At 40.3% G+C, this 25,508-nt stretch overlaps 2 protein-coding genes across 2 annotated transcripts; both read left to right on the top strand.

Moving 5' to 3' along the window:
- Positions 1-5,187: 5,187 nt before the first annotated feature.
- Positions 5,188-6,135, top strand: LOC149997843 (olfactory receptor 3A1-like). Its single transcript, XM_090257511.1, has one exon. It carries the CDS (start codon positions 5,188-5,190, stop codon positions 6,133-6,135), a length of 948 nt encoding a protein of 315 aa, XP_090113637.1.
- Positions 6,136-23,874: 17,739 nt separating this feature from the next.
- On the top strand, positions 23,875-24,831 carry LOC149997844 (olfactory receptor 3A1). The gene has a single exon (XM_090292064.1). The coding sequence runs from the start codon at positions 23,884-23,886 to the stop codon at positions 24,829-24,831; it is 948 nt and encodes a 315-aa protein (XP_090148190.1). The 5' UTR covers positions 23,875-23,883.
- Positions 24,832-25,508: the final 677 nt, after the last annotated feature.

Genomic DNA, 25,508 nt, shown 5'->3' on the forward strand with positions numbered 1-25,508 from the left:
GCCAGGGGACACATTTCTGATGTCCTCATACAGATGCTTTCTCTGATGGCCTCATAGTTGTTTGAGGGTTAGTAAGCATGCAATGGGATGGCCCAGCAACAGCTACTTTAAAAAAACAAACAAAAAGACATTTGATAAGTATATTCAGTATACATGCTCACCCCCCAAATTCCATCCCCAAAATGCTCCCCCATAGTTTCCTGATTAGTATAGTGACAAAGTAGATACTCTCCAAGAGACCAACCAACCAGGTCCTTCTCTGACTCAGTGACACTATATACCTGTTACACTGAACACAGCTATGTGCACCGACAAAGCCATCACAGGGTTGGAGTAAAAATACTTAACAAGTCCCAGAGTGGTACTTTGTACTAATGGATTCTGGCTGAATGTTACCCTAGGTGGATCTGCTGTGCTTCAGAGGCTATGTTATTGATGGGAAGCTGACATGGTGTCTTGGATTTAAGTTATTTCTCAATATTTAGGAAATTATCTTCATTACGATAAACATAGTTGAAGACATCACAGCTTTTCTCTACATTTATTTTTACTGTACTTTTCCCATTGCCATTTAGTCCCCTTATACCCCACTCCCCCCAGCAACCACCACACTGTAGTCCATGTCCATGAGTCCTTTGTCCTTTTGCTCCATCCCTCCACCACAACCCCCTCCCACTTAGCTGTCATCTGCTCTCCATCTATGAGCCTGTCTTTGTTTTGCTTATTAGTTCAGTTTGTTCATTAGATGCCATGTATGAGTGAAATCATATGGTACTTGTCTTTCTCTGACTGGCTTATTTCACTTAGAATCATGTTCTCCAGGTCCATTCATACTGTTGCAAAGGGTAAAACTGTCTTCTTTTTTGTGGCCAAGTAGTATCCCATTGTTTAATTATTGTCTATGATGCTTTTAATTATACTTCTAAAAAGTTTAATATTTCCAGGCACCAATAATTTAAAAAAAAAAAATCCATCAAGAAGACAGGAAAAAAGTCAAAGGAGTTAATTTAATAAGTAAAAACTAAACATAGTCTTTTTTAAAATTACATTTTATTGATTATGCCATTACATTTGTCCTGATTTTTCCCCCATTGCCCTCCCTCCACCCAGCAACCCTCACTCTCTCAGGCAATCCCCCACCATTGTTCATGTCCATGGGTCATGTGTATAAGTTCTTTGGCTGCTCCATTTCCTATGCTGTACTTTACATCCCCATGACTGTTCTGTAACTACCTGTTTGTTCTTCTTAATCCCCTCACCTCTTCACCATTCCCCCACACCCCCCTCCCATCTGGCAACCATCAAAACACTCTGTAGCCATGATGCTGTCTTTGTAATGATGGTTTGCTTAGATTGTTTTTTAGATTCAACTGTTGATAAATAAGTATTTTTGCCATTTTATTGTTCATAGTTCTTCTTTTTCTTAAATAACTCCCTTTAACATTTCATATAATAATGGTTTGGTGATGATGAATTCTTTTAGTTTTTTCTTGTCTGGGAAGCTCTTTATCTGTCCTTCAATTCTAAATGATAGCTTTGCTGGGTAGAGCAATCTTGGCTATAGGTCTCTGCTTTTCATGACTTTGAGTATTTCTTGCCAATCCCTTCATTCCTGCAAAGTTTCTTTTGAGAAATCAGCTGATAGTCTTATGGAAGCTCCCCTATAGGTAACAAACTTTTTTTCTCTTACTGCTTTTAAGAGTCTCTTTATCTTTAACCTTTGGCATTTTAATTATGATGTGTCTTGGAATGAGCCTCTTTGCATCCCTATTGTTTGGGACTCTCTTTTCTTCCTGGACTTGCATGCCTATTTCCTTCACCAAACTAAGGAATTTTTCTTTCATTATTTTTTCAAACAGATTTCCAATTTCTTGCTCTGTCTCTTCTCCTTCTGGTACCCCTATGATGCAAATGTTGGGCCTCTTGATGTTGTCCCAGAGGCTCCTTACACTATCCTCATTTTTTTTGGATTCTTTTTTCTTCTTGTTGTTATGATTGGTTGTTTTATGCTTCATTACGTTCCAAATCATCGATTTGATTCTCAGCTTCATCCACTCTACTGTTGTTTCCTTGTAAAATGTTTTTTATTTCAATTAGTGTGTCCTTTGTTTCTGACTGGGTCTTTTTTATGTTGCTGAGGCCCTCACTAAGCTCCTTCAGTATCCTTATAGCCAGTGTTTAAGCACACCCTCCTCTTGCAGTTGAGCCTTGGTTGCTGTTGGCAGATCAATGGGAGGAATTTACCCAGGCCTGTCAGCTGCAAAGACTGGCTATGACCGCTGACCACCAACCTCTGCCCTCCATGGAGAATCAGCTGTGCAGGAGCAGGGTGGTGGTGCTCTGACATGGTCTGTGGCTGTCCACTGGGTGCGCTGGCCCTGGGGTTTCCCGGGTGGTGCAGGCCAAGGTCAGCTCCCATCTGTTTTTTTCCCAGGGCTACTCTGCCTGAGCCATAAAGCAATCTGTGATGGTTGCTACTTGTAGGTGAAGCCAAGCTGTAAATCTAGGCTGGCTGCTGCTAGTGCCAGGCCTGGGGCTCACTGAGACCAGCTATTGCTTGTTTGAGAGGATTTAGGAGTTCAGTGGTTGATCCAAGACTAGCCATTCATATGGAAAAGCAGCTTGGGCAGGCCCGTAAGTTGGGTGGGGTGGAGTCTCTGAGGCTCTCCAAGGCGGGTCAAACAGTGTTAAACAAGTTGATGGAGTCTCAGATATGGCACCAGCTTGCAGGCTCTGAGCGGGGAGGGATTAGAAAAGGGACAATGGCCTCTGCTCACCTTGATGCCAGACACCCGCTTTCTCCCAGTATACCACTGGTGCCTTTCATGCTGCTACCCTGGTGCTGGAGCTCAGAGGGAGTGAGTCTGAGTAGGTGAGTCTGTGTGTGGGTTCTTTAAGAGGAACTGCTTGCAGCTCCAGCAGTTTCTTCCACCGACTCAATCCCTGCTGATTTTTGCAGCCAGTTGTAGGGACTTATCTTCCTGGCACTGGAACCCTGGGCTGGGGTCCTGGTGTGGGGCTGGGAGTCCTTGCTCTTGAGATATCCCTCCCAAATTTTTATTCACCACACATGGGTTTGGGACCAGCCTGTTTGACATCTGTGCCCCTCCTACCTGTCTGGGTGGATGTGGTTTCCTTAATTCCATAGTTGCCAGACTTCCATTCAATTCAATTTCTGTTGGTTCTGAGTGATTGTTCTTCTGTATTTTAGTTGTAATTTTGATGTGGTTGTGTGAAGAGGTGAGCCATGTCTGCCTACACTGCCATCTTGACTGGAAGTACTTTCATTTTATATTATAAAATTTCACCTTACAATTGGAACTTTGGGGCTTAGTAGCTGACTCTTGTTGGTATATAAGGTATCTATTGACTTGTATATATATATATATATATATATTTAAATTTATGTTGCTAATATCTTAATAATTCTGAGTTTTCTAGTTTTTATTTTTCCTCTCTTGGGTTTTCTATTTAGACAATTTTATTGTTTCCAAATTACTCTTTTCTTTCTCATTTCTATTACTTAAACATTTTATTTCTCTTTGCCTAGAACTTTAGAATAATGAGAAATACTTGAAGTAACAAAGGCCATTTCTTCTTGCTTCACTACTACTTCATCATTATGAATGATACAGATTTCTAGGGGACATGCCCCATCACATAAAGTAGTGTGCTTTCATTTTAAGCAAATGCAAGAGTGTTTTTTTTCTTTTTTTCTCTACATCAGAAAGCTATGTAGACATTTATGAATTGCCTTTTAGAAAATTATCATCTTTTTAAACCAATTAATATGCTATTATATAAAAAGAGATTTACCAATATTAAATCATCTTTTTTCCTATAAAACCTACTATATAATTGTGGGTTTCATTTATTGTACTTAAGATTTTTATATACATATTATCAATAAGGGTAGTGTAGAATAATTTTTTGGCTATTAGTGTTACATTTTAGTATTAAGATTTTCTACTTTTAAAAGTTAATTGGAGGGAGAGAAGGGGGATAAGTAAGGAAAGGGTTTAATTAAAGAGCCTGTATAAAAGACTCATGGACATGGACAACGGGGAGGGATATGATTGTGGGAGAGGGGGTGGGTTGGGTGGGGGAGAGAAACTAGGGGAAAAGGGGACAACTGTAATTGAAAAACCAAAATTTAAAAAAAAAATTAATTGGAAAGCTTTCATTTGTTTTCTAAGTGAGAAAAGTTTGTTACATGGTAATTTATTCACACTGATAATTTAACATAATTTGCATAAGTAGTATGTAAGCCTGTAGCCTACACATGGAAGTACATTATTGACAATATTTCTTCTATTTTCTTTCATTTGTAGCTAGTTTATGTGGTGTGGGGACTGTTCTTGAATCAATTGTTCAAACTTAGGAGCAGGTAGCATTCTATGATTATTTGATTTATTTTTGGTCCATAATTATACCACCATTTCAATTCCTAATTTTGTGTATTTTTATAGTTTTCTTTTTCTTTCAATTTTTTAAAGAAAGATTTTATTTATTTATTTTTAGAGAGAGAGGAAGAGAGGGAGAAAGAGAGGAAGCAAACCATCGATGTACAAGAGAAACATCGATCAATTCCCTCTCACATGCCCCCAGCTGAGGACTGGCAACCCAGGCATGTGCCCTGGCTGGGAATTGAACCAACAACATTTTGCTTTGTGGGACTATGCCCAACCCACTGAGCCACACCAGTCAGGGCTACATTTTTCTTGATTAGATATTTTCTAGGTATTTATTTCTTTGCAATATTTTTATAAGGACTTATGATCAATCCTTTAGTTCCTTTTTATTTTACTATCTGTTCATTTTTACTTTTAGCATTATTTACCTCCCGTCCCCCAAATCTCTTCATATAGGTTGTTGGTGGGAGGATCTCATTCCTTGATTCTAAGGAACAAAGGAAATAAAAATTTATATACTTTCATGAGGAGGTGGGGGAAGTCCAAGGTAGTTATGGCACCAGGCAACTCACCTAGAAGCTGCATAAAGACTGAAGTGAAGACAGAGAGAGGGTTAGCGAGTGAGGTGTGGCTTGAGGAGTGGGAAAATAACCACTAGGACACTGGGAATTTATACTATGGCTTGGCATATGAAAGTGAGTCAATATACTTTTATTGAATAACCAAATTGGAAAGACTGGTCCTTTTCACTATGGTATGCCTTCTACAGGGACCCATGGAGCCAGAATCTGGAGCCAATGGAACAGCCATTACTGAGTTCATCCTGCTGGGCTTGGTGGAGACACCTGGGCTGCTACCAGTTGTCTTTGTGCTCTTCCTCTTTGCCTACCTGGTCACAGTCGGGGGCAACCTGAGCATCCTGGCTGCCATCTTGGTGGAGCCCAAACTCCACACCCCCATGTACTTCTTCCTGGGGAACCTGTCGGCGCTGGATGTTGGATGTATCACCGTCACTGTTCCCTCAATGTTGGGTCGTCTCTTGTCCCACAAACGTGCTATTCCTTATGGAGCCTGCCTGACACAACTTTTCTTCTTCCATCAGTTGGCTGGTGTGGACTGCTTCCTGTTGACAGCCATGGCCTATGACCGATTCCTGGCCATCTGCCGGCCCCTCACCTACAGCACCCTCATGAGCCAGATGGTCCAGAGGATTTTGGTGGCTGTGTCCTGGGCCTGTGCTTTTATCAATGCATTGACCCACACTGTGGCCATATCTACTCTCAACTTCTGTGGTCCCAATGAGATCAATCACTTCTACTGTGACCTCCCACAGCTCTTCCAGCTCTCCTGCTCCAGCACCCAACTCAATGAGCTGCTGCTCTTTGGTCTGGGTATCCTAATGGCAGGTGCACCTGTGATTCTTATTGTCACTTCCTACATCCACGTGGTGGCTGCAGTCTTGAGAATCCGGTCTGCCGAGGGCAGGAAGAAAGCCTTCTCCACATGTGGCTCCCACCTCACTGTGGTGGGCATCTTCTATGGGACAGGCGTCTTCAGCTACATGCGTCTGGGCTCAGTGGATGCTTCAGACAAGGACAAAGGGATTGGCATCCTCAACACTGTCATCAGCCCCATGCTGAACCCACTCATCTACAGCCTTCGTAACCCTGATGTGCAGGGCGCCCTGCGTAGAGTGCTCACGGGGAAGCAAGCCCTTGTGTGAAGGTATCTCAGGAGGGTGGAACCACTGTGACTGGTCCTTGTCTTTCCTAGATCCTTCAGCCAGATGACTTTTGTCTCCTGAGACTTCTTGTTCCCTAGGACACTGTCCCTAATAAAGGGTGTGCAGCTTCTGTAGATCACACCTTTGGCTCATTGCCTTTTTGTCCTAGCTACCCTTTTCACTTCCAACAGAGGCAGAACCCAGGAAGCTCTGTATCTTGGGAGACTAGTGGTCCTAGAGGAAGGACGCTTTGTTCATTTTCTGCCTGGGTCCCCAACAATACACCAGCAAAGATTCTCTTTAAACTCGTGCCAAGTATTATCCTTTGGTTAGGCTTCCCCTGAAACAGCTCCCCAACCTGCTCTTACACAGAATTCCACACAAGGATCCAGGCCTTGTACAGTATAATTTGAGACACTGATTTCCAGTACCCTGCCTACATTGCAAGATTCCAGGGTGTTTAACAGTGAAGAGTTTATAGTTCCTGTTGGGTAGCTTCTTTTTTCTAAAGTGGAAATATCCATTGATTTTAAAATTTTTATTAGAAAATGTAATTATAGAAATAAAAATAAAACAATATTTTACTAGTGGAAAATTAAAGTCAAAGCCTTTATTTACCCTGTCTGTTCTCATCCTCAACAATTTAATTTTCCAGGAGAAACCACTGTTAAGAATTTGGTGCTTACCTGACTTGTTTTTCATACATCTATAAACATGTTTGCAAAATTTTATATCAATATAAACATGTTTATATAATATAAACAAATTGTATATTTTATATCAATAAGAGTATATTATGTCATTTTTTTACCCTCCAAATAGCTAAAACCTTACCTTATCCATTTATATGACTGCCTAGTGTTAATTTATGCATTAATTATAATTTACTTAACCATATTTCTTTTGAAGAAATTTAAATTGTTTCTAGATTTACTGCAATTATAATCAATAAGGTAAAGTATAAAGATTATTCTTTAAAAATGTGTTTCTATTATCCTGCAAGAATTTCCATAAAATAAGTTTTAATAAGATTCCTGAGTTGAGAAAAATTAAAAATTACACTTTTGATAAATATTTTCCTCTTAGCCTGCAAAAAATAGCACTATTTTATTATTCCATTGTTGAGTGAAATGGCTTGCACCTTTGTTAACAGTGGCTATTATAAATAAATACTTCTATTTTTTGACAATGTAGTGGCTGAAAATGACCAACTATTATTTTAATATGCATGTCTTTGATGTCCACATAATGTTGAGTGTATTTTCAAATCTTTATTATCCATGACACGGATTGAATTGTGTCCCATCAAATTCATATGCTGAAGCCCTACCCAGCCCCCCACCCCCAATGTGACTGTGTGGAGATAGGGTCTTTAGGAAGTAATTAAGGTTAAATTAGGATGAGGCCCTAATCCGATAGGACTGTGGCATCATAAGAGAGGAAGAGAGCGAGAGAGAGAGAGAGAACACCTTCTCTCCCCTGCCAGGGGAGCATGTAGGGTGACGTGGCTCTCTGCAAGCCAGCAGGAGAGCTCACACTGGCACCCTGAGCTCAGACTTCCAGCTTCCAGCACTGTAAGAAAGTTATTTTCTGTTGTTTAAACTACCCAGTCTATAATATTTTTTTATAGAGTCCTGAGCTGACTTATACAACCCATTAGTATTTCCTCACTGGAAATTATTTTTTCCCAAGTTTTTTTTGAGGAATAATTGAAAAATACAATTGTATATATTCAAAGTGTACAATGTGATGATTTGATATACGCTGTGGAATGATTACCAAGATCAAGGTAATTTACATATCCATCACCTTACATAGTTAACTTTTTTGTGCATGTGTGGTAAGAATGCTGAGTCTACCTTCAGCAAATTTCGAGTATACAATAGTGTATTATTAACTATAGTCACACACTGTACGTTAGATTTTCAGAATTTACTCATTTTATGACTGAAAGGTGTACCCTTTGACCTACATCTCCCCATTTCTCCTTTACCCCAGTCGTTGGCAACCAAAATTCTACTCTCTCTTTCTATGAAATTGGCTTAAAAAAGATTCCAATACAAGTGATACCATACAGAATATGTCTCTGTCTGGCTTACTTCACTCAGTGTAATGCCATCAAATTCCATCCATGTTGTCACAGTGGCAGTAATTCCTTCTTTTTGTGGCTGAGTAACGTTTTTTGTCTATACACACCACATTTTGTTCATCCAATCATCTGACAGAGGACGTTTGGGTTACTTTCATATCTTGGCTATTGTGAATAATGCTGCAGTGAACGTGAGAGTACAGGTAGCCCTTTGAGACAATGATTTTGTATTCTTCAGGTGGATAACCAGAAGTAGGATTACTGGATTAGATGGTACATTTTTGAGGGAGCTCCATACTGTTTCCACAGTGGCTGCACCAATTTACACCCCAATAAACAGTGCACAAGGGTTCTCTTTCCCCCACATCCTCACCAATACTTGTTTGTTGATTTACTGATGATAGGCTCTTTAAACCCATTATTCTCAGCCTTGGCTGCAGCAGGGGAGCATTCAGAAGTTCTGGGGCCTGGTCCCACCCCCAGAAATTCTGATTCTGATTAGCTGGGGTTTTAGAAGCCTGCCAGCTTGTTCAGAAGCATCACCTGGGGAGCTTGTTGAACACACAGATTCCTGGGTATCAGTCTCAGGTAATCAGCTAGATCCAGGAATGGCACAGAAATGAGTCTTTTAGATGATAGCAACCTAACAGGTATGAGGTGATATCTCATTGTGGTTTTGACTTTCATTTCCCTCATGATTAGTAATGTTGAGCACCTTTTCACATACCTGTTGGCAATTTGTATGTCTTCTTTGGAAAAATGTCCATTTTGGTCAAAGCTTCTCCTTAGGACTCAGGCTGCAGACAAGAGCAGCCCAGGTTGTCCTGGTGATGGTGGGTCAAAGCTGTGACTTGGAACCCAGAGGGTAGGGTGCAGAGCATCAGCAGCACCTGTCCTATAGAAGGTGAGGTCTCAGAGAGCAGGACACAAAAGTGACTGGGGCCCCTGGAGTCAGGTCTCATCCAGAGACAGTCTAGCTCTGGGGAGGAGACACAGGGACAGGGACTCCAGGCAGCGCCATCAGCTGGGTTCAGCACTGGGGAAGACTGGGGGTCCTTGGTAACAAAGTCTGCAAACTCCCACAGTGGTGATGAGTCTTGTGGGGGTTCTCCTGCTCTCCTTTTTTCCCATGATTGGGTAAAATTCCTCCAAGGAGACCCCTCTTGGTGCCAAGCTGCTCTGGGGGGAAGGGATGATGCAGGTAAAATCCCCGTTCATTGTTTCATGGGGCCACCCTCCATCCCTGGGTTTAGAGGGGATTCTGAGACTGCTTCTTCGTAGTTCAGAACTTTCCCAGAGTTATTTTCATTGATTTTTAGTTGTTTACTTACTGTTTTTGTTGTTTTGCATTGTTTGGGGAATGAACATTGGGATCACATATCCTGTCATTTTGCTGATGTCATGACCTGGGAAATGTTTTTTAATTTGTCTCTTTTTCTACTGAATCATTAATTTTTAATAATTTATAGAAACTTTTTATGTATTGTGGCCAGGAACCTTTGGCCATACATTTTGCAGATAATTCCACAAAGTCTCCCAATTTGTAATTTTTCTTTCATCTTTGCTTTTGATGCCTTCTAACAATTGGAAGTTCAATATTTTTATGTTTTCAGATACATATTTTAAATAAACTTATGGACAATACTCTCTAAGTATTATTGTTTCTTCATGATCTTGAACAACTTCTAGAGCTCCAATTAAATGTATTCTTCACCTATCTTTTTATATTTATCCTTAATGTTTCTTATAGTCTTCATTTTTCATTTTTAAAAAGTATCTGTGTGCTACACTTTGCATAAATTCTTCTAGTGTATATTCTTGTTCAGTAATTTTCTAGTCTGCTCTGTCTATTCAACTGCCAAAACTGTCCATTGATTTTTTAAGTTTTTATATGTTTTACTTATGGAAGTTCTATGACGTTTTTAGAATCTATTCCAAATCGCTTTTCATAGTTTTTGTTCTACAGGTGTTTGAAAGTTTTTTAAATTACTTTAAACAGAGTAAGCATAGCTGTATATGATCTATGCATTTTAATATCTAAAGTCTTTGTGGGTCTTTTTGTTGTCTTCCTTTTCTAGTTCTTTCTAATCATGATGCTTTGTTCTTATGTGTGCCTGCTGTTATGGGTTGAATTGTATCTTCCAAAAAAGATATGTTATGTTCTAACCTCAGAAGGTGACCTTATTTGAAAATCGGGTCACTGCAGATGTAATTGATTATGTTAAGATGAGGTCATACTGCAGTAGAACAGGCTCCTAATCCAATACGACCAGTGTCTTTCTAAGAGGACAGCCACCAGGAGAATGGCACAGATACACATGGAGAAGTCCATATGATGGAGAAGACAGACGTTGGAATAATATAGTTTTAACCAGAGGAGTTCCAAAGATTGCTGGTAAACCATCAGAAGCTAGTATGAGGGTAGGACAGATTCCCCTACAGGTTTCAAAGGGAACATAGCCCTTCCTATACCTTCATTTTACACTTCTAGCCTTTAGAATTGTGGACAATAAATTTCCATTGTTTTAAGCCATCCAGTCTGTAGTACTTGGTTATGGCATCTGTAGAAAATGAATATATCTGGCTTTCTTTGACTGTGTGCTTGTCAGACTCAGTTTTAATGAAGTTATTTATATGAATAATTTAACACTTCAGAGAGAAGGTGTCTTTTTCCAAAGGTCATTCATTTATTTTAACAATGATTTGTTTCTGCTTCTGGTGGCACATGGTGGCTGGCTGTCTTAGTCTGTTCAGACTGCTAGAATACCATAGACTGAATGGTTTATAAACAACAGGAATTTATCTCTCACAATTTTGGAAGCTGGAGAGTCCAAGATCGAGGTGCCAACGGATTCAGTGCCTGGTGAGGGTTCACCTCCTGGACAATCTTCTCATTGTGTCCTCACATGACATAGGGGTGAGGAAGCTCTCTAAGGTCACTTTTAAAGGGCATTAACCCCTTTCACGAGGTCTCCACTCTGTCTAAGGCCCCACCTCCTAACACCATCATTTTAGGGGTTAGGATTTCAACATTTGAATTTGAGGGGACACAAAAATTCATCCCATAACAGCAGCACTACCTGTCCATCACAACTTTAAACTGGTTCAAGGCTTAAAGATCTCTGACCACTAAATAATTAATGGCTGAAAATTAATATGAAGGCTGGTTCTTACATTAATATAATACTGTAGTAGCAGTGTCTCTCTTTTACTCAATAATTATGTTTTAAACATATATTTAATTTCTTTGTGGATTTTTATTGCTGTTTAAGCTTCTACTATCATTTATAATGTTTATGTTTAGTATTTTTACAGTTTTATGTTTAGAAAAATGTTACTGAATGATGAAAAGCCTTAACATTCATGCATTACATCCCTAAGCCCACAATGCAAGCCTAACACTGGAGAGTCAACTCTCAATAAAACCACCAAGTCTAAAAGTCTTTGCATGGAAAATACACAGCAGATATAGTGGGAGAACTAGAGAGTTGCACTGGATGTAGCAGCTGGAAGGCAATCTCGGTGCACCAGACTGAGCTACTGGGGCGGAGCTAAGGCTGCCATTACTGACCATTGAATGCTTTAGGCCCATGCCTAGAGCCTAGTCTGTGGTATATTTGAAACAATATTTACCACAAACAATAGAAGCAAAAAGTACAATGTTTTGGGGGAGAAAGATTAATTGGAAGGGGGTAGGAAAATAAATCACATAGCATAACTGTTGAGATCATACACCTTGGAATCAGACTAATACATTTGAGCCCCAATTCCTCAAAGTTCTAACTCTGTGGCCTTAGGAAAATGACTGAATCACTCTGAACCTCAATTTATATATCTGTAAAATATAAATAATAAAGGTATCTACCTCATGGAATTGTTGAAAGGGTTGATTGGGATTTGGTGTGTAGAAAGCTCATGATATGTTGTAACATATATAACAAGCACATGATAAATGTTACCAATTATTATGTTAGTAAACACATTGGTGGTCTTCTACTAGGAGCTTAGTGTATTACTTCATTTAATCCTCCCAGCAACCTGAAGAGGAGATATTACTCTCATTCTATAGGTAATAAAACTGGGGTCCAATGGGGTTTAGTAGCTGCTGATAACTGGAAGAGCAGGTCTGTTCATCTACAAAGTCCAGCAGTCTTCCCAAAGAGAACGGGCTATCACGTGGGAGATGGGAGTAATTAATTGAGGGGGACATGGGAGACCCAGGATGGCACGACACAACCTCTCCAGTTTCCTCATCCTTGTCACTAGACTGTCATCTTCTAAGGCCCTGGCCCAGAAGCTTGTGGTAGGGCACAAGTTCCCAGGGGCCCCAGGCTCTCGTGGCAAGCACAGTGCTTCTGCCAACTCTCAGTCATTACGTGACTCCCAAGGTATAGCCTCTGCGGCCTTCACTAACAGGCCCCGGGTGAGAATGTACTTTGCTCCTGAGGGTTCATTAAGAATTTGATGTTTAAAAAAGTTTCTCCAGCATTTGCCTCCTTTCTTGGGTTTCTTCCTCATCCCCAGGTTTAGGAGTCAGCTTGTTTCTGCCCACAGGTCACATTTGGACTAGACAACTGCAGAAGCAAAACCTTCAGTCTGGGGACCCAGATTCAGTCCTGACTCCCCCTCTAGTTCCCTGGGTGACTTTGCGAAGGCAAACAGCTCCCTCATGTCCTAGATGTTTAATAGAGTTATTATGGTAACTGCCCTAATTATCCCCGCAGATTAATATGGGGGGTAGGGATGAGGTTTGGAGAAGCTCTAAATCACCACAGGGGCCTGAGGCTATAGTATTTATTAGGGCTTGTATTATTTACCTGTCCTTAGCTCTCCCCTGTTCTTCTCCCCTATTTTGGGCTAATTTTGAGGTCCCATGGGGATAACACGATGGTGGAGAAGTGCCATGTCAGAGATGGTCTCCGCCTCTCTCTATCCCATTTCCACATATATAGCCCTCTACTTGCCCCCAGAGTAGCTGACTGAGCTTGGGCAGATTCTCACCCCCTTTACATCCCTTTGCATAAGACCTCACTGGCCTCCACTAGCAAAGATAAGAGACTTGCTCAGGGTGCTCTATCAGGTGAGTGGAAGAGCTGGGACTATAACCCAGAGACTGAGGTTCCTCCTCCAGGCATCTTTACCATTCCCTCTCTTTTAGATGAAAGCTTGGTCTTTTTAAAACTGTGTTAGGGGTGAGTGGGATGAGATTCAGTGTTCAGCTTCCCTGCTCAGAACCCAGTCCTTCCCAGGCAGCCTGACCAGGTCCCTAAGTGCAACCCTAGTGCGTGAAGGACCGGTTGGCACTTCAGAGCAGGAAGCGGTTACTGCATAGTAGAAAGCCTGAATACTAGAACTGCAGGAGGACACCCAGAGTAGTGAGTGATCTAGAAGGGACTCCTCACTGATGATCACTCTAGTGATTTCATCAGCACAGATGTCCTGGATGGAGAGACCGATGGACAACTCAGGATTTAGAAGTTCTTCCCTTATTGACTGAAGACTAGCCAGCAGCTCATGACCTGTTATTTTTAAGAAATATTTCTTCTGATTACAGAAAATATGTGAGAAATTTATATGAAAACCTGTATCCGTGTGTGGGTTGCTACAACTGCATGCCCCATCTAGTCGAGTGAAGGGGTCGCCTCTCTGGCACTAACCTTGTGCCTTTCTCGCAACTCTTCACCTCTTCCAAATGGTATCAATTCTTCCAAGTCTAGCACAAATTACCACTCACCCAGAAACCCTTTCCTTACACTGCTCTAGGCCACAATGATGCCTTCTTTGTCAGAATATATTCTTTTATTTATGAAGTGATACATAGCTAAAATGAATTTATGCATATAGTTCCTAAAATTGAATCAGACCTGAATCTTCTTCTTAAACTGGACTAGAGGAGCTGTCAGGCAGCCTTGCTCTGAGAAATCACCCAGAGACGATTCTAGGATCAAGCAACATGTTTATTGAGGGAAAACAGGGGAGGAGGTGGAGGAAAGAGAAAACCCCTGGACCAACTTGAGGGTACATTGGAGCAAGGAAATGGGGGAATAGGAAAGAGGGAGAAGGAAAGGAAGAGGGAGTGGAGACTCCAGGTCACTTACAAGGGCCTGTAGGAATCACCTGTCTGTGCGTCTGCATGCACCAGCTCCACACTTTGCCAAGCACACATTTCGGTTAGGGCGAGTTTACCTATTAACACATTCAGCAGGTCATTTTCATCGCCCAGCTTTTCACCCAGCAGGCCAGTCAATATATTGTGCTAGGTCCATCGACATTTCTCTAGGAACGAGCAATGTTCGTTTTCATTTCCTATAAGAGAGGATGGAACCAGGTTAATTTGCATATGTCAAAAATCCAAGTGGGCAGTCCTGCTGCAGCCATGTTCTGACCGGAACTACACTGAATCACTACATGATTGTGCCAGAAGGTGCAGTGGTGAGTGCCATGTGCAAGACAAAGTGCAGTGGGAATGTTGAAGAATAAATCTCTTTCAAATGGGCACAGATCAGGGAGGTATTTCTGAAGGAGGGAGCATCTGAGATGAGTCTTGAAGTCTTTGACCATGGGATGCTGGAGGAAGGATATTTCATATAGAGGAAATAGCATAAGCAAAGGTGGGGATATAGGAAGTCACCAAGTTTTCAATCTGATGACGTGGGTTAAAATAAAAAGGGAAATCAGGGAGGGCAGGTGCTGACTGTGACCATGATCCACCCAAGGCACTTGTTTGGACTTCAGCTATTGCAGCCTGCACGGCAAGACTTTGGGGTCTACACAGGCACAGGTATAGTGATTGTGGGAGTGGGTCTTTGAGGCATAAGAATGAGTCAGAAGTAGAGTTTGAGAGAATTGCAGAAGGACATGGCTTTATGATGCTTGAGAAATCTTGCGTTTCTTAGAGCAGTGGTATGTGTAAAGGTTAAGAACAGGGACTCTGGAGTCAGACTACATGGGTTAAAATCCTGCCTCTGCCACTTGCTTTATGTGACACGTTCTTTGTAAAACAGAGATTAAAAATGATATCCACCTAATAGGGAGGTTGTGAAGAATAAATGAGTTAATACACATAAAGCAATTAGAACTGTACACAGTGCCTAACCCCAACTAGTAACTGTTAGCTATGATTAGTACCTGGGAATGCTCCCAGGAAATTCTCTCAGTATTGATGATACAGTGGAAATCATGGGGGAAGGGTTTCTGGTTTCTCTTTCATTCAGTTAGTTTATTATAATGTGGGACTTAACAGTTATGTCATGATCATGCCCAGGTGGTGGTACTTTATAAAAATATTAAAATAATCTAGTAATTGTAGACAAATCAGAAAGTAGAGAAGAGTAGAAAGAAGATAATAAAAATCACCTGAATTATCACTCAAACCACTGATAAACTTTGATATTTCCCTCAAGTCATGTTTCTGTGTGTGTGAGGGTGTGTATTTGTGTGTGTATTAATATTAAGATAATACTATATTGTGTAGTATTAGTGTGCATATGTGTGTGTTCTTTTCCTCCTTTTCAATGTAAACCAAAGCATATTATATTCATTCTACAAGTTGTATTTTACATTTAATAGTATGGTTTTGATGTCTTTCAAATTAGCACAGATAGAGCTGTTTTGTATAGCTGTATAGTATTCTTTTATAAGGATATGACATAATGAATTTAGTCAGCCCTCTAATAATGAACAGTTGTTTTCAATTATTTGCTATTACCAACAGTGATGCCTCAAATAGCCTCACACATAAGTCATTTTTTACCTGTGACCACTTATCTGTTAGATAAATTATGAGAAGTGGAATCACTGGGTAAAAGAAAAAACACATTTGTAATTTTGAAAAATATTGACAAATTTCCTCTTTTCCTTTTCAATTCTACCTTACGACTACCATGCAAATTCCCCTGTGGCCAACTCTAACTGGGAGCCATACAGAGAATGGAATTTGGGAAATATAGTTCCAGCTTAGCCAATTTGCTGGAATATTAAAATTTTAATAGGTTAATCAATTTTGGTCACTTTAAAGCTTTTTCTACATTTTGAGCCATCCTTGCACTATTAAAATTCTCCATTTTCCCCTCAATAATTTTAATTTTTGCATTTAAATGTTGGATCCATTTAGAATTTATTTGCAAAATAAATGAGGTATGTACACAACTTATGTTTTTCCCAGATAGCTGTATTATTACCCCCATTCATAGCTTTTACTGAATAATACATTTTCCCATTTACTTAAGATGCCACTTACATCATGTACTAAATTCCTGTATTACCTTTGGTCTATTCCCGGACTTGTCTTTTTTTTTTAAGCTTATAAAATGTTTTTTTTTTCCTCATCTTTTTTTGAGGTATAACTGACAAATAAAATTGTGGTATGTTTGAAGTGTACAACATGATGATTACATACATTTACATCGTGAAAGGATTCCTACAATTGACTTAATTAACACATCCATCACCTCACATAGTTACCTTTTTGGGAGAGAGCACTTAAGTTCTCTTAGCAAATTTCAGTGATGCAATACAGTATTATCAACAATAGTCTCCATGTTATACATTAGATCCTTAAACCTTATTCTTTTTTAACTAAAAGTTCGCACACTTTTACCAACCTCTATCCAGTTCTTATAGTTCTTTTTCTAATTTCTTGATTTGATCATTTAATCAATTTTCTTTCTCTTTGTTTTTTTTTTATTTTTAATTTTTATTGTCTCCTAGGCTAATAAGATATGATTTAAAACCATTAGGTATTAGAAAGTAAACATTTTAAGAGCAGTTTTTTTCCCCCAAAAGGCTCTTCATCTCTATTTGGCAATTTTCCTTTGGCTTGAGGTAAAGCATTGCGGTGTTCTGAAATAACAGATATCGTTTGTGACAGAGGGAATGAGACCCTGTGGTGTAGGAGGGTATTCAAAGATAACATATGAGGAGCAAGAATGTCTACAAATTTGATTCTTAAGTCACACATGACGTTCCCCACCTCCCACCCTGGCAGAGACAGTGAGCTATTCCCCTGCCACATAACATGCAATTCCAAAATGCTGGGAAACATCTATTATTCTGACAAGCTTCAGAACACATAAAGGTATTTACCCTTATAAGTGACTGAAATTCATTTACTCATGGTTGGAAACTTACCAACAGGGAGCCATATAATTATGTCTTGTTTTTTCTGTGAGTTTCTAAGCTAAGACAGTAGATCCTGCTCTCAATTATTGATGGAAGTCACCAGTAATCAAATCTATATCTCAGTGTTACTCTGTCCCTATGAGATGCCAAAGTCTTGTCTTCTATTTCTTGTTTAAGGAGTACACTTTTTGCTTTGGTTCTTTATTTTATTTTATTTATTTTTAAATTTAATCTTCATTGTATTTTTTCCATTGCCATTTAGTCCCCTTATACTCCCTTCCCCCAGCAGTCACCACACTGTTGTCCATGCCCATGAGTCCTTTTTCCTTTTGCTCAACCCTCCACCTCCTAACCTGCCCCCCACAACTAACTATCATCTGCTCTCCATCTGTGAGCCTGTCTTTGTTTTGCTTATTAGTTCAGTTTGTTCATTAGATTCCACATATAAGTGAAATCATATGGTATTTGTCTTTCTCTGACTGGCTTATTTCACTTAGCATAATGTTCTCTAGACCCATCCATACTGTCACAAAGGGTAAAATGTTCTTCTTCTTTTTTTTTTTTTTTGGCTGAGTAGAATTCTATTGTGTAAACGTCCCATAGTTGTTTTATCCACTCATCTTCTGATGGACACTTGGGCTGCTTCCATATCTTGGCGATTGTAAATAATGCTGCAATGAACACAGGGGTGCTTATGTTCTTTCGAATTAGTGTTTTGGGTTCCTTCTGATATATTTCCAGAAGTGGAATCACTGGATCAAAAGGCAGATCCATTTTTAATTTTTTGAGGTATCTCCATACTGCTTTCCACAGTTTCTGCACCAGCCTGCATTCCCATAAACAGTGCAAAAGGGCTCCCCTTTCTCCACATCCTCTCCAGCACTTGTTACTTGGTTTGTTGATAATAGCCATTCTGAAAGGTGTGAGATTGTATCTCATCATGGTTTTAATTTGTATTTCTCTGATGATGAATGATATTGAGCATTTTTTCTTATGACAGCAAAGGTGGAATAGAGGGAACATACCTAATCATAATAAAGGCCATGTATGGCAAACCCACTGCCAACATCATACTCGATGGGCAAAACTACAAGCATTCTCATTAAGATCAGAACAAGACAGGAATGTCTGCTTTCACCTTTCTTATTCAACATACTACTGGAAGTCCTAGCCACAGCAATCAGACAAGAAGAAGAAATAAAAAGCATCGAAATTGGAAGGAAGAAGTGAAATTGTCTTTATTTGCAGATGACATGATACTGTACATGGAGAACCCCAAAGATTCCACCAAGAAACTATTGGAACTGATAAATGAATTCAGCAAAGTACCAGGATACAAAATTAGTATCCAAATCCCCAACTATGACTTTATTTCTGTTGATCTCTCCTTTATGTCCATCAAGATTTGCTTTACATATTTAGGAGCTCCTATGTTGGGTTTGTAAATGTTTACTAGGGTTATATTCTCTTATTGGATTGTTCCCTTTATCATTATGTAGTGTCCTTCTTTATCTCTTATTATAGCCTTGGTTTTAAAGTCTAGTTTGTTGGATGTAAGTACTGTTACCCCAGCTTTTTTTTTTTCTTTTCCATTTGCATGAAGTATCTTTTTTCATCCCTTTACTTTTAGTCTGTCTTTTAATCTAATATAGATCTCTTGGAGGCAGCATATATATGGGTCTTGTTTTCTTACACATTCAGGGGCCCTGTGTTTTTTGGTTAGAGCATTTAAGCCATTTACATATAAGGTGATTGTTGATAGATATGTACATAGTGCCATTTTATTGTTAGACTGTTTTCCTCTGTATTTTTTTTTTTCTATTTTTCTTCCTCCTCTTCTTAAAGCAACCCCTTTAGCATTTGTTGCAGCATTGGTTTGGTGTTAACAAACTCCTTTAGCTTTTCTTGTCTGGGAAGCTCCTTATTTCTCCTTCAATTTTAAATGATAACCTTGCTGGGTAAGTCGCCTTGGTTGTAGGTCCTTGCTTTTCATCCCCTTGAATATTTCATGCCACTCCCTACTGGCCTTAAATGTTTTTGTCGAGTAATCAGATGTCAGTCTAATTGGTGCTTCCTTGTAGATAACTACCTGCTTCTCTCTTGTGGCTTTTAGGATATTCCCCTTGTCTTTAAGCCTTGTTATCTTAATTATGATGTGTCTCAGTGTAGGCCTCTTTGGGTCCAATTTGTCTGGGACTCTCTGAGCTTCTTGGACTTGCATGACTTTTTTCTTCGCCAGATTGAGAAAGTTTTCAGTCCTTATTTCTTTAAATGGGTTCTCAATCCCTTGCTCACTCTCTTCTCCTTCTGATATTGTCATGATGTGGATGTTGTTACATTCCATGTTGTCCAAAATGTTTCTTAAGCTCCCCTCATTTTTAAAAGTTATTTTCTTTTTGCTGCTCTGTCTGGGTGTTTTTTCCTACCTTGTCTTCCAAAACACTGATTCTGTCCTCTGCTTCATCTAACCTATTGTTTATTCCTTCCAGTATATTATTTATTTCAGATATTGCATTCTATATTTCTGACTGGTCCTTTTTTATGGTTTCCATGTCTTTTTGTATGCTGCTGAGTATCCTTAGAATCATTACTCTAAACTCTCTATCTGATAAATTGCTTGCTTCTCATTCATCTAGTTCTTCTGCAGAATTCTCTTGTTCCTTTATTTGGGGTCTGTTTCTTTGTTTTCCCATTTTGGCTGCTTCTTTGTAGTTTCCCTTAGATGTTAAACTAATTAGTTGTTAAACTGACCAGTTGTGAATCTAATCAAGCTGTAAACAGAAGTCCGGCTTAAGAACCACAGGGAGGGACAGAGTAATTCCTGTGGACGGGGCTATTGCTTCCCCTCAGGCTAATGCCACTTGGAGAGGAATGCTCTGTCTGAGAAAGATGGCTTTTGCAGTATGGGGCATGGGTATCCTGGTAGCTGTTCCTTCAGTTGTTTTCCAAGAGCCACCAGTCCCAGACTCTCAACTATCTCTAGTCCACTCTGCCCTTGCTCTGCCGGAGCCCAGGGTAAGTGACTACAAATTGAATTTTGAATGTTAACTCTTTAAGAGGCTCTCTGCCCCTGCTGCTTTTCACAGCTGGATATTATCTGGGTTCCTTTCTGGCTCTGGTGCTGTAGTCTGGGGAGCCCAGCTTAGGGTTTAGACCCCACACTTCTCAGGGGGAACACCCTGGCTGCTCCAATATCCCTCTAGAACTTCAGCTGCCACCTGTGGGAGCCCAGTCAGCCCTCTCATGCCTCCTCCACACTGCCTACCAGTCTTGTGGTGGTGAGGTGGTTTCTTCTGTCTGTCCTTGGTATAAGGCTTCTCTCCAGCTAGGGTTAATTCTCTTCTCAACGTTGATTTAGTGATAATCCCTATGGTCTAGTGTGTGTTGATTTCATTATCTCCATTTTCTTCTCCCCCAGATATTACTTAGTTTTTGTTTTGATTCCAACTTCTGTCCAAATTTTTCTTAAGAATTTTTTAAAATACTGGGATTTATTTATAAAAATAATTTTCCTTTAAATTGGATTGTGATTAAAGACTATTGTATGTATTATTTATTCTTTTGGAATTTGCTGAATTTCTGGTTTATATGTCTTATTTTTGGAGGGTGAATGTTTTAGGGGCACTTGGGAATGGTGTACATATCAGTTCTACCTCTTGACTAATTAATTATATTGTGGTTTTTTTAGCCTTAATTTTCTGTCAGATTACCCATTATGAAAGTCACTAAAATCCACTAGCTATTATCCTGTTTCTGCCTATATCTCTTTATAGTCCTGCACTTTTTGCTCTATATATCAATAGCAGATATTTGGAGCATTCATTTGCATAACTATTATACCTTCTGACACCTTTATGGTTCAAAATTAGGGGTAATTATGTTAGTATTTCTTCGTCTGTAATCAATGTAGATGGCTAACTAGAATTGTTAATGATGTCTTTTCTTTACCTCTCACCCCAGCTCTATGTTTTCTCTACAGCTTGCAAATACAGCTTGCCTGTGTGATTCTTTATTTAGCTCTCCCCTGCTCCTTGAGTCTAGCTCAGGATCATAGGAGGTAATTACCTGTATGCCATAATATGCACCCTACTCCCATTATGGCAAAGGTTTGGTTTTATTCCCTAGCAAGTGATCTTTTTCTATGGAAAATTGTATTTGTCTAGCTTTTTATACAGTCATGGATTTTTCTCTTTCTGCCACTTTCTTATTTAAACTCCACTATCCTTTATTTTCTTAATATGCTTTATTGATTATGCTGTTATAGCTGTCCCAATTTCTTTTCCCTTTGTTCCCCTCAACCCAGTGACACCCCTCCCTCCAGTTGCCCCCCCCCCTTAGTCCATGCCCATTGGTTGTGCATATAGTTCTTCTCAACATCTTCCTATCCACTACACTTCCTCCTACTCTGCTCCTTAATTCCTGCATCATCTCTCTCCCTTTCCCCCTTCTTCCTCCCTTTTCCCCTTCCCCCTCCCCACTGACCTCCTCCATAATGTTCCCATACCTATAATTCCTTTCCCACTCTCATTGCCTACTTAGTTTGCCTTTGTTTTGATTCCCTAGCTTCTGTTGATGGTTGTTGTGATGAAGTTTTCATTTTAATGTTCATAGTTTTTATCCTCCTTCTTCTAAACAAGTCCCTTTAACATCTCATATAATAGTGGTTTGGATCTAATGAACTCCTTCAGTTTTACTTTATCCTGGAAGCACTTTCTCTGCCCTTCTATTCTGAATGACAGCTTCGCTGGATAGAGTAATCATGGTTGTAGGTTTTTGCTTTTCATTACTTTGAATATTTCTTGCAGTCCCTTCTTGCCTGCAGAGTTTCTTTTGAGAAATGAGCTGATAGTCTTATTGGGACCCCTTTGTACATAATTCTCTTCTCTCTTACTGCTTTGAAGATTTTCTCTTTATCCTTAATTTTTGACATTTTGATATTAATGTGTCATGGTGCAGTTCTCCCTGGGTTTAGTTTTTTTTGGAACTCTCTGTGCTCCTTGGACCTGTAAGCCTATTTTCTTCCCCAAGTTAGGGAAGTTCTGCTTCATTATTTTTTCACATAATTTTTCAATTTCTAGTTCTTCTTCTTCACTGTCTGGCAATCCTATGATTTGGATGTTTGCCCACTTATAGCTGTCCCATAGGTTTCTGAGCCTCTCCTCATTTTCCTCACTTTTTGTTTCCTCTTTCTGCACTGGTTGACTGTTTGTTCCTTCTCTATGTTCCGATTTGTTGATTTGATCCTTGGTTTTCTTTTCCTCACCACTAATTTTGTATATGTTTTTGCTCATTTCAGAAGGACTAACCTTCATTCTTTCCCCATCTTGTTTAAGATCTGCTGTTAGGTCTGTAAGCATTCTTATAATCAAAGCTCTGAACTGTGCCTCAGAAAGGTTTTCTATCTGCTGCTTCATTAGATTAGATATTTGCTATCTGTTCAGCTGCATCACTGAGATCTCTATCATGATCTATACCATTCTTACAGTTTTGTGTTTACCTTTCCTTCCTGGATGGGGCTGTCACATCTCCTATGTTATAGGGGGCAGAGCCCCAGAACTCATCACAACCAGGCAACACTTCTCACCACGCTGTGGCGTTTTCTGTGGGAGTGGGAGCCCAAGATGGATTTCTGCCATTCGCTCTCCATTGAGAGACTGGGACCGTCCTCCTCTGTCCCCATCCCTTCCAGGCCTCACAGTTAGAGGAATGGGGGTCTGCCTTCCCCAGCTTTGGAACCTCAAATTGACAGGCCCGGTCTGCAGCCAGGGGTGCTCCCCAGATGCTTCTCGCCTTCCCTTAAATACAGGTATCTGTGCTTACTGACGTCCTGCTGCCATTGCCGCTGCTGCTGCCGCCAGCACAACTTGACCTCTCTGCTCCAGCTTTGCCTCTCCTACCCATCCAGTTGAGCACCACTTCTTTATAACTTCATATGCTGGACTTCCATTTATTTTCTGGAACTTCTGATTATTTCTGGTTTTGCAGTAGTTGTATTCCTTCTTAATTGTGGAGGGAGACAGAGCGTGTCAGTCTAGGCCTTCATCTTGGCTGGAAGTCTTCTCTGTGTCTAATCTCCACTATTCTTGAAGTCCTTTCATCTAGATTGTGCATTATAGTTTAGGATATTTACTAGTTTCTTATAAGATAGAATCTGTATTTTTATTCTTATTTTGCTTGTCTTGAGAAGAGATGTGTTTTGAGAAGACAAAGTTCCAGAATTACTCTGCCTTGTTTAAATCAGAAATACACTTTCAACTTATCTATTTTTCTCAAGGGTTTTGTCCTTCATAACATCTGCAAATAGATTCTTTCAGCTAAGACAGGGAGGGAGTGATGCCACCTGTCCATACACCTGTATGGGGAAAATGTAGTGAGATAGTTAATATATGTGATGTCTCCTTGAGGGCAGGAAAGTTCTTACGTGGAGAGGGGGAACTTAGTAAAGGGCTCAGCACATAGAAAGAAGCATGTTTTCCTTTTGAATAAATATATAGAGGGGATGGATTCATAACTTCTTTGCTTTTTCCTTGCAGGAACTAATGCAGCCAGAATCTGGGGCCAATGGAACAGCCATTACTGAGTTCATCCTACTGGGCTTGGTGGAGACACCTGGGCTACTACCAGTTGTCTTTGTGCTCTTCCTCTTTGCCTACCTGGTCACAGTCGGGGGCAACCTGAGCATCCTGGCGGCCATCTTGGTGGAGCCCAAACTCCACACCCCCATGTACTTCTTCCTGGGGAACCTGTCTGTGCTGGATGTTGGATGTATCACTGTCACTGTTCCTTCGATGTTGGGTCGTCTCTTGTCCCACAAGCATGCTATTCCTTATGGAGCCTGCCTGACACAGCTTTTCTTCTTCCATCAGTTGGCTGGTGTGGACTGCTTCCTGTTGACAGCCATGGCCTATGACCGATTCCTGGCCATCTGCCGGCCCCTCACCTACAGCACCCGCATGAGCCAGACGGTCCAAAGGATATTGGTAGCTGTATCCTGGGCTTGTGCCTTTACCAATGCATTGACCCACACTGTGGCCATATCCACGCTCAGCTTCTGTGGTTCCAATGTGATTCACCACTTCTACTGTGACCTCCCACAACTCTTCCCACTATCTTGTTCTAGCACCCAACTCAATGAGCAGTTGCTCTTTGCTGTTGGTTTCATAATGGCAGGTACCCCCATGGCTCTCATTGTCATTTCCTATGCCCGCGTGGCAGCTGCAGTTTTACGAATCCGCTCAGTGGGGGGCAGGAAGAAAGCTTTCTCCACATGTGGCTCCCATCTCACTGTGGTTGCCCTATTCTATGGTTCAGGTATCTTCAACTACATGCGACTAGGTTCTGCCAAGCTTTCAGACAAGGATAAAGCTGTTGGAATTTTTAATACTGTCATCAACCCCATGCTGAATCCAATCATCTACAGCCTCCGGAACCCTCATGTGCAGGGTGCCCTCTGGCGGGTGATCACGGGGAAACGGTCACTGACTTGATACAGTGTCCAGTGGCACTTCATTTTTTTTTTTTAAATTAAATAAGGAATGCTCTGAGTGCCAGTAGCTAGGAAATAATCCAGAACTGCTTCTATCTCTCTGAGCATGAGAATGTTTTGTAGGGGATAATAGTTATTGTTTCTCAGAGGAGCAATGCCCAGTCATAGGCAATGGGTATGTAAGTTAATGCTAGGTCAGGTCCTTTGACAAATTACAACTTCAGTCATTGTGTGCTCCCCTCTGGGTAGAAGTGAAACCTAGGAATGCTTATAGGTTCATGTCCCACAGGGAATAACATTTTGCTTGGTTAGAGCCTGGATTTCCAGAAATATCCCTGCAAATTACCCCACCAGGGGGGGCCATCTGATTCTCTCAGGTTCAGTAGGTTGGTCTGTTTATAAAACTCTCCTGCATCAGGTTTCTGCAAGACTAAGAGTGCAGCTCCTCTCTTTCCTATCACATAAAGATGCCCTGGGAATCAGAGAGGACAACGGGCGAGCTGTACTGTCATGTATTCTCTAATAACTCTGGAGAGCATGATCACTGTGTGCAAAACTTTAACAGTCCATTAACACATACGATACTCTTTTAATACAAAAATGAATTTTCTCATATGTTTTTCTCATATTTTCAAATCTTTTGAAAAGCTAGATTTTATCATCTGAAAATTATTTCAA

Source organism: Furipterus horrens, unplaced genomic scaffold, assembly GCF_987537825.1.
Source record: "Furipterus horrens unplaced genomic scaffold, mFurHor1.1.pri manual_scaffold_11, whole genome shotgun sequence".
Classification (NCBI taxonomy): domain Eukaryota; kingdom Metazoa; phylum Chordata; class Mammalia; order Chiroptera; family Furipteridae; genus Furipterus; species Furipterus horrens.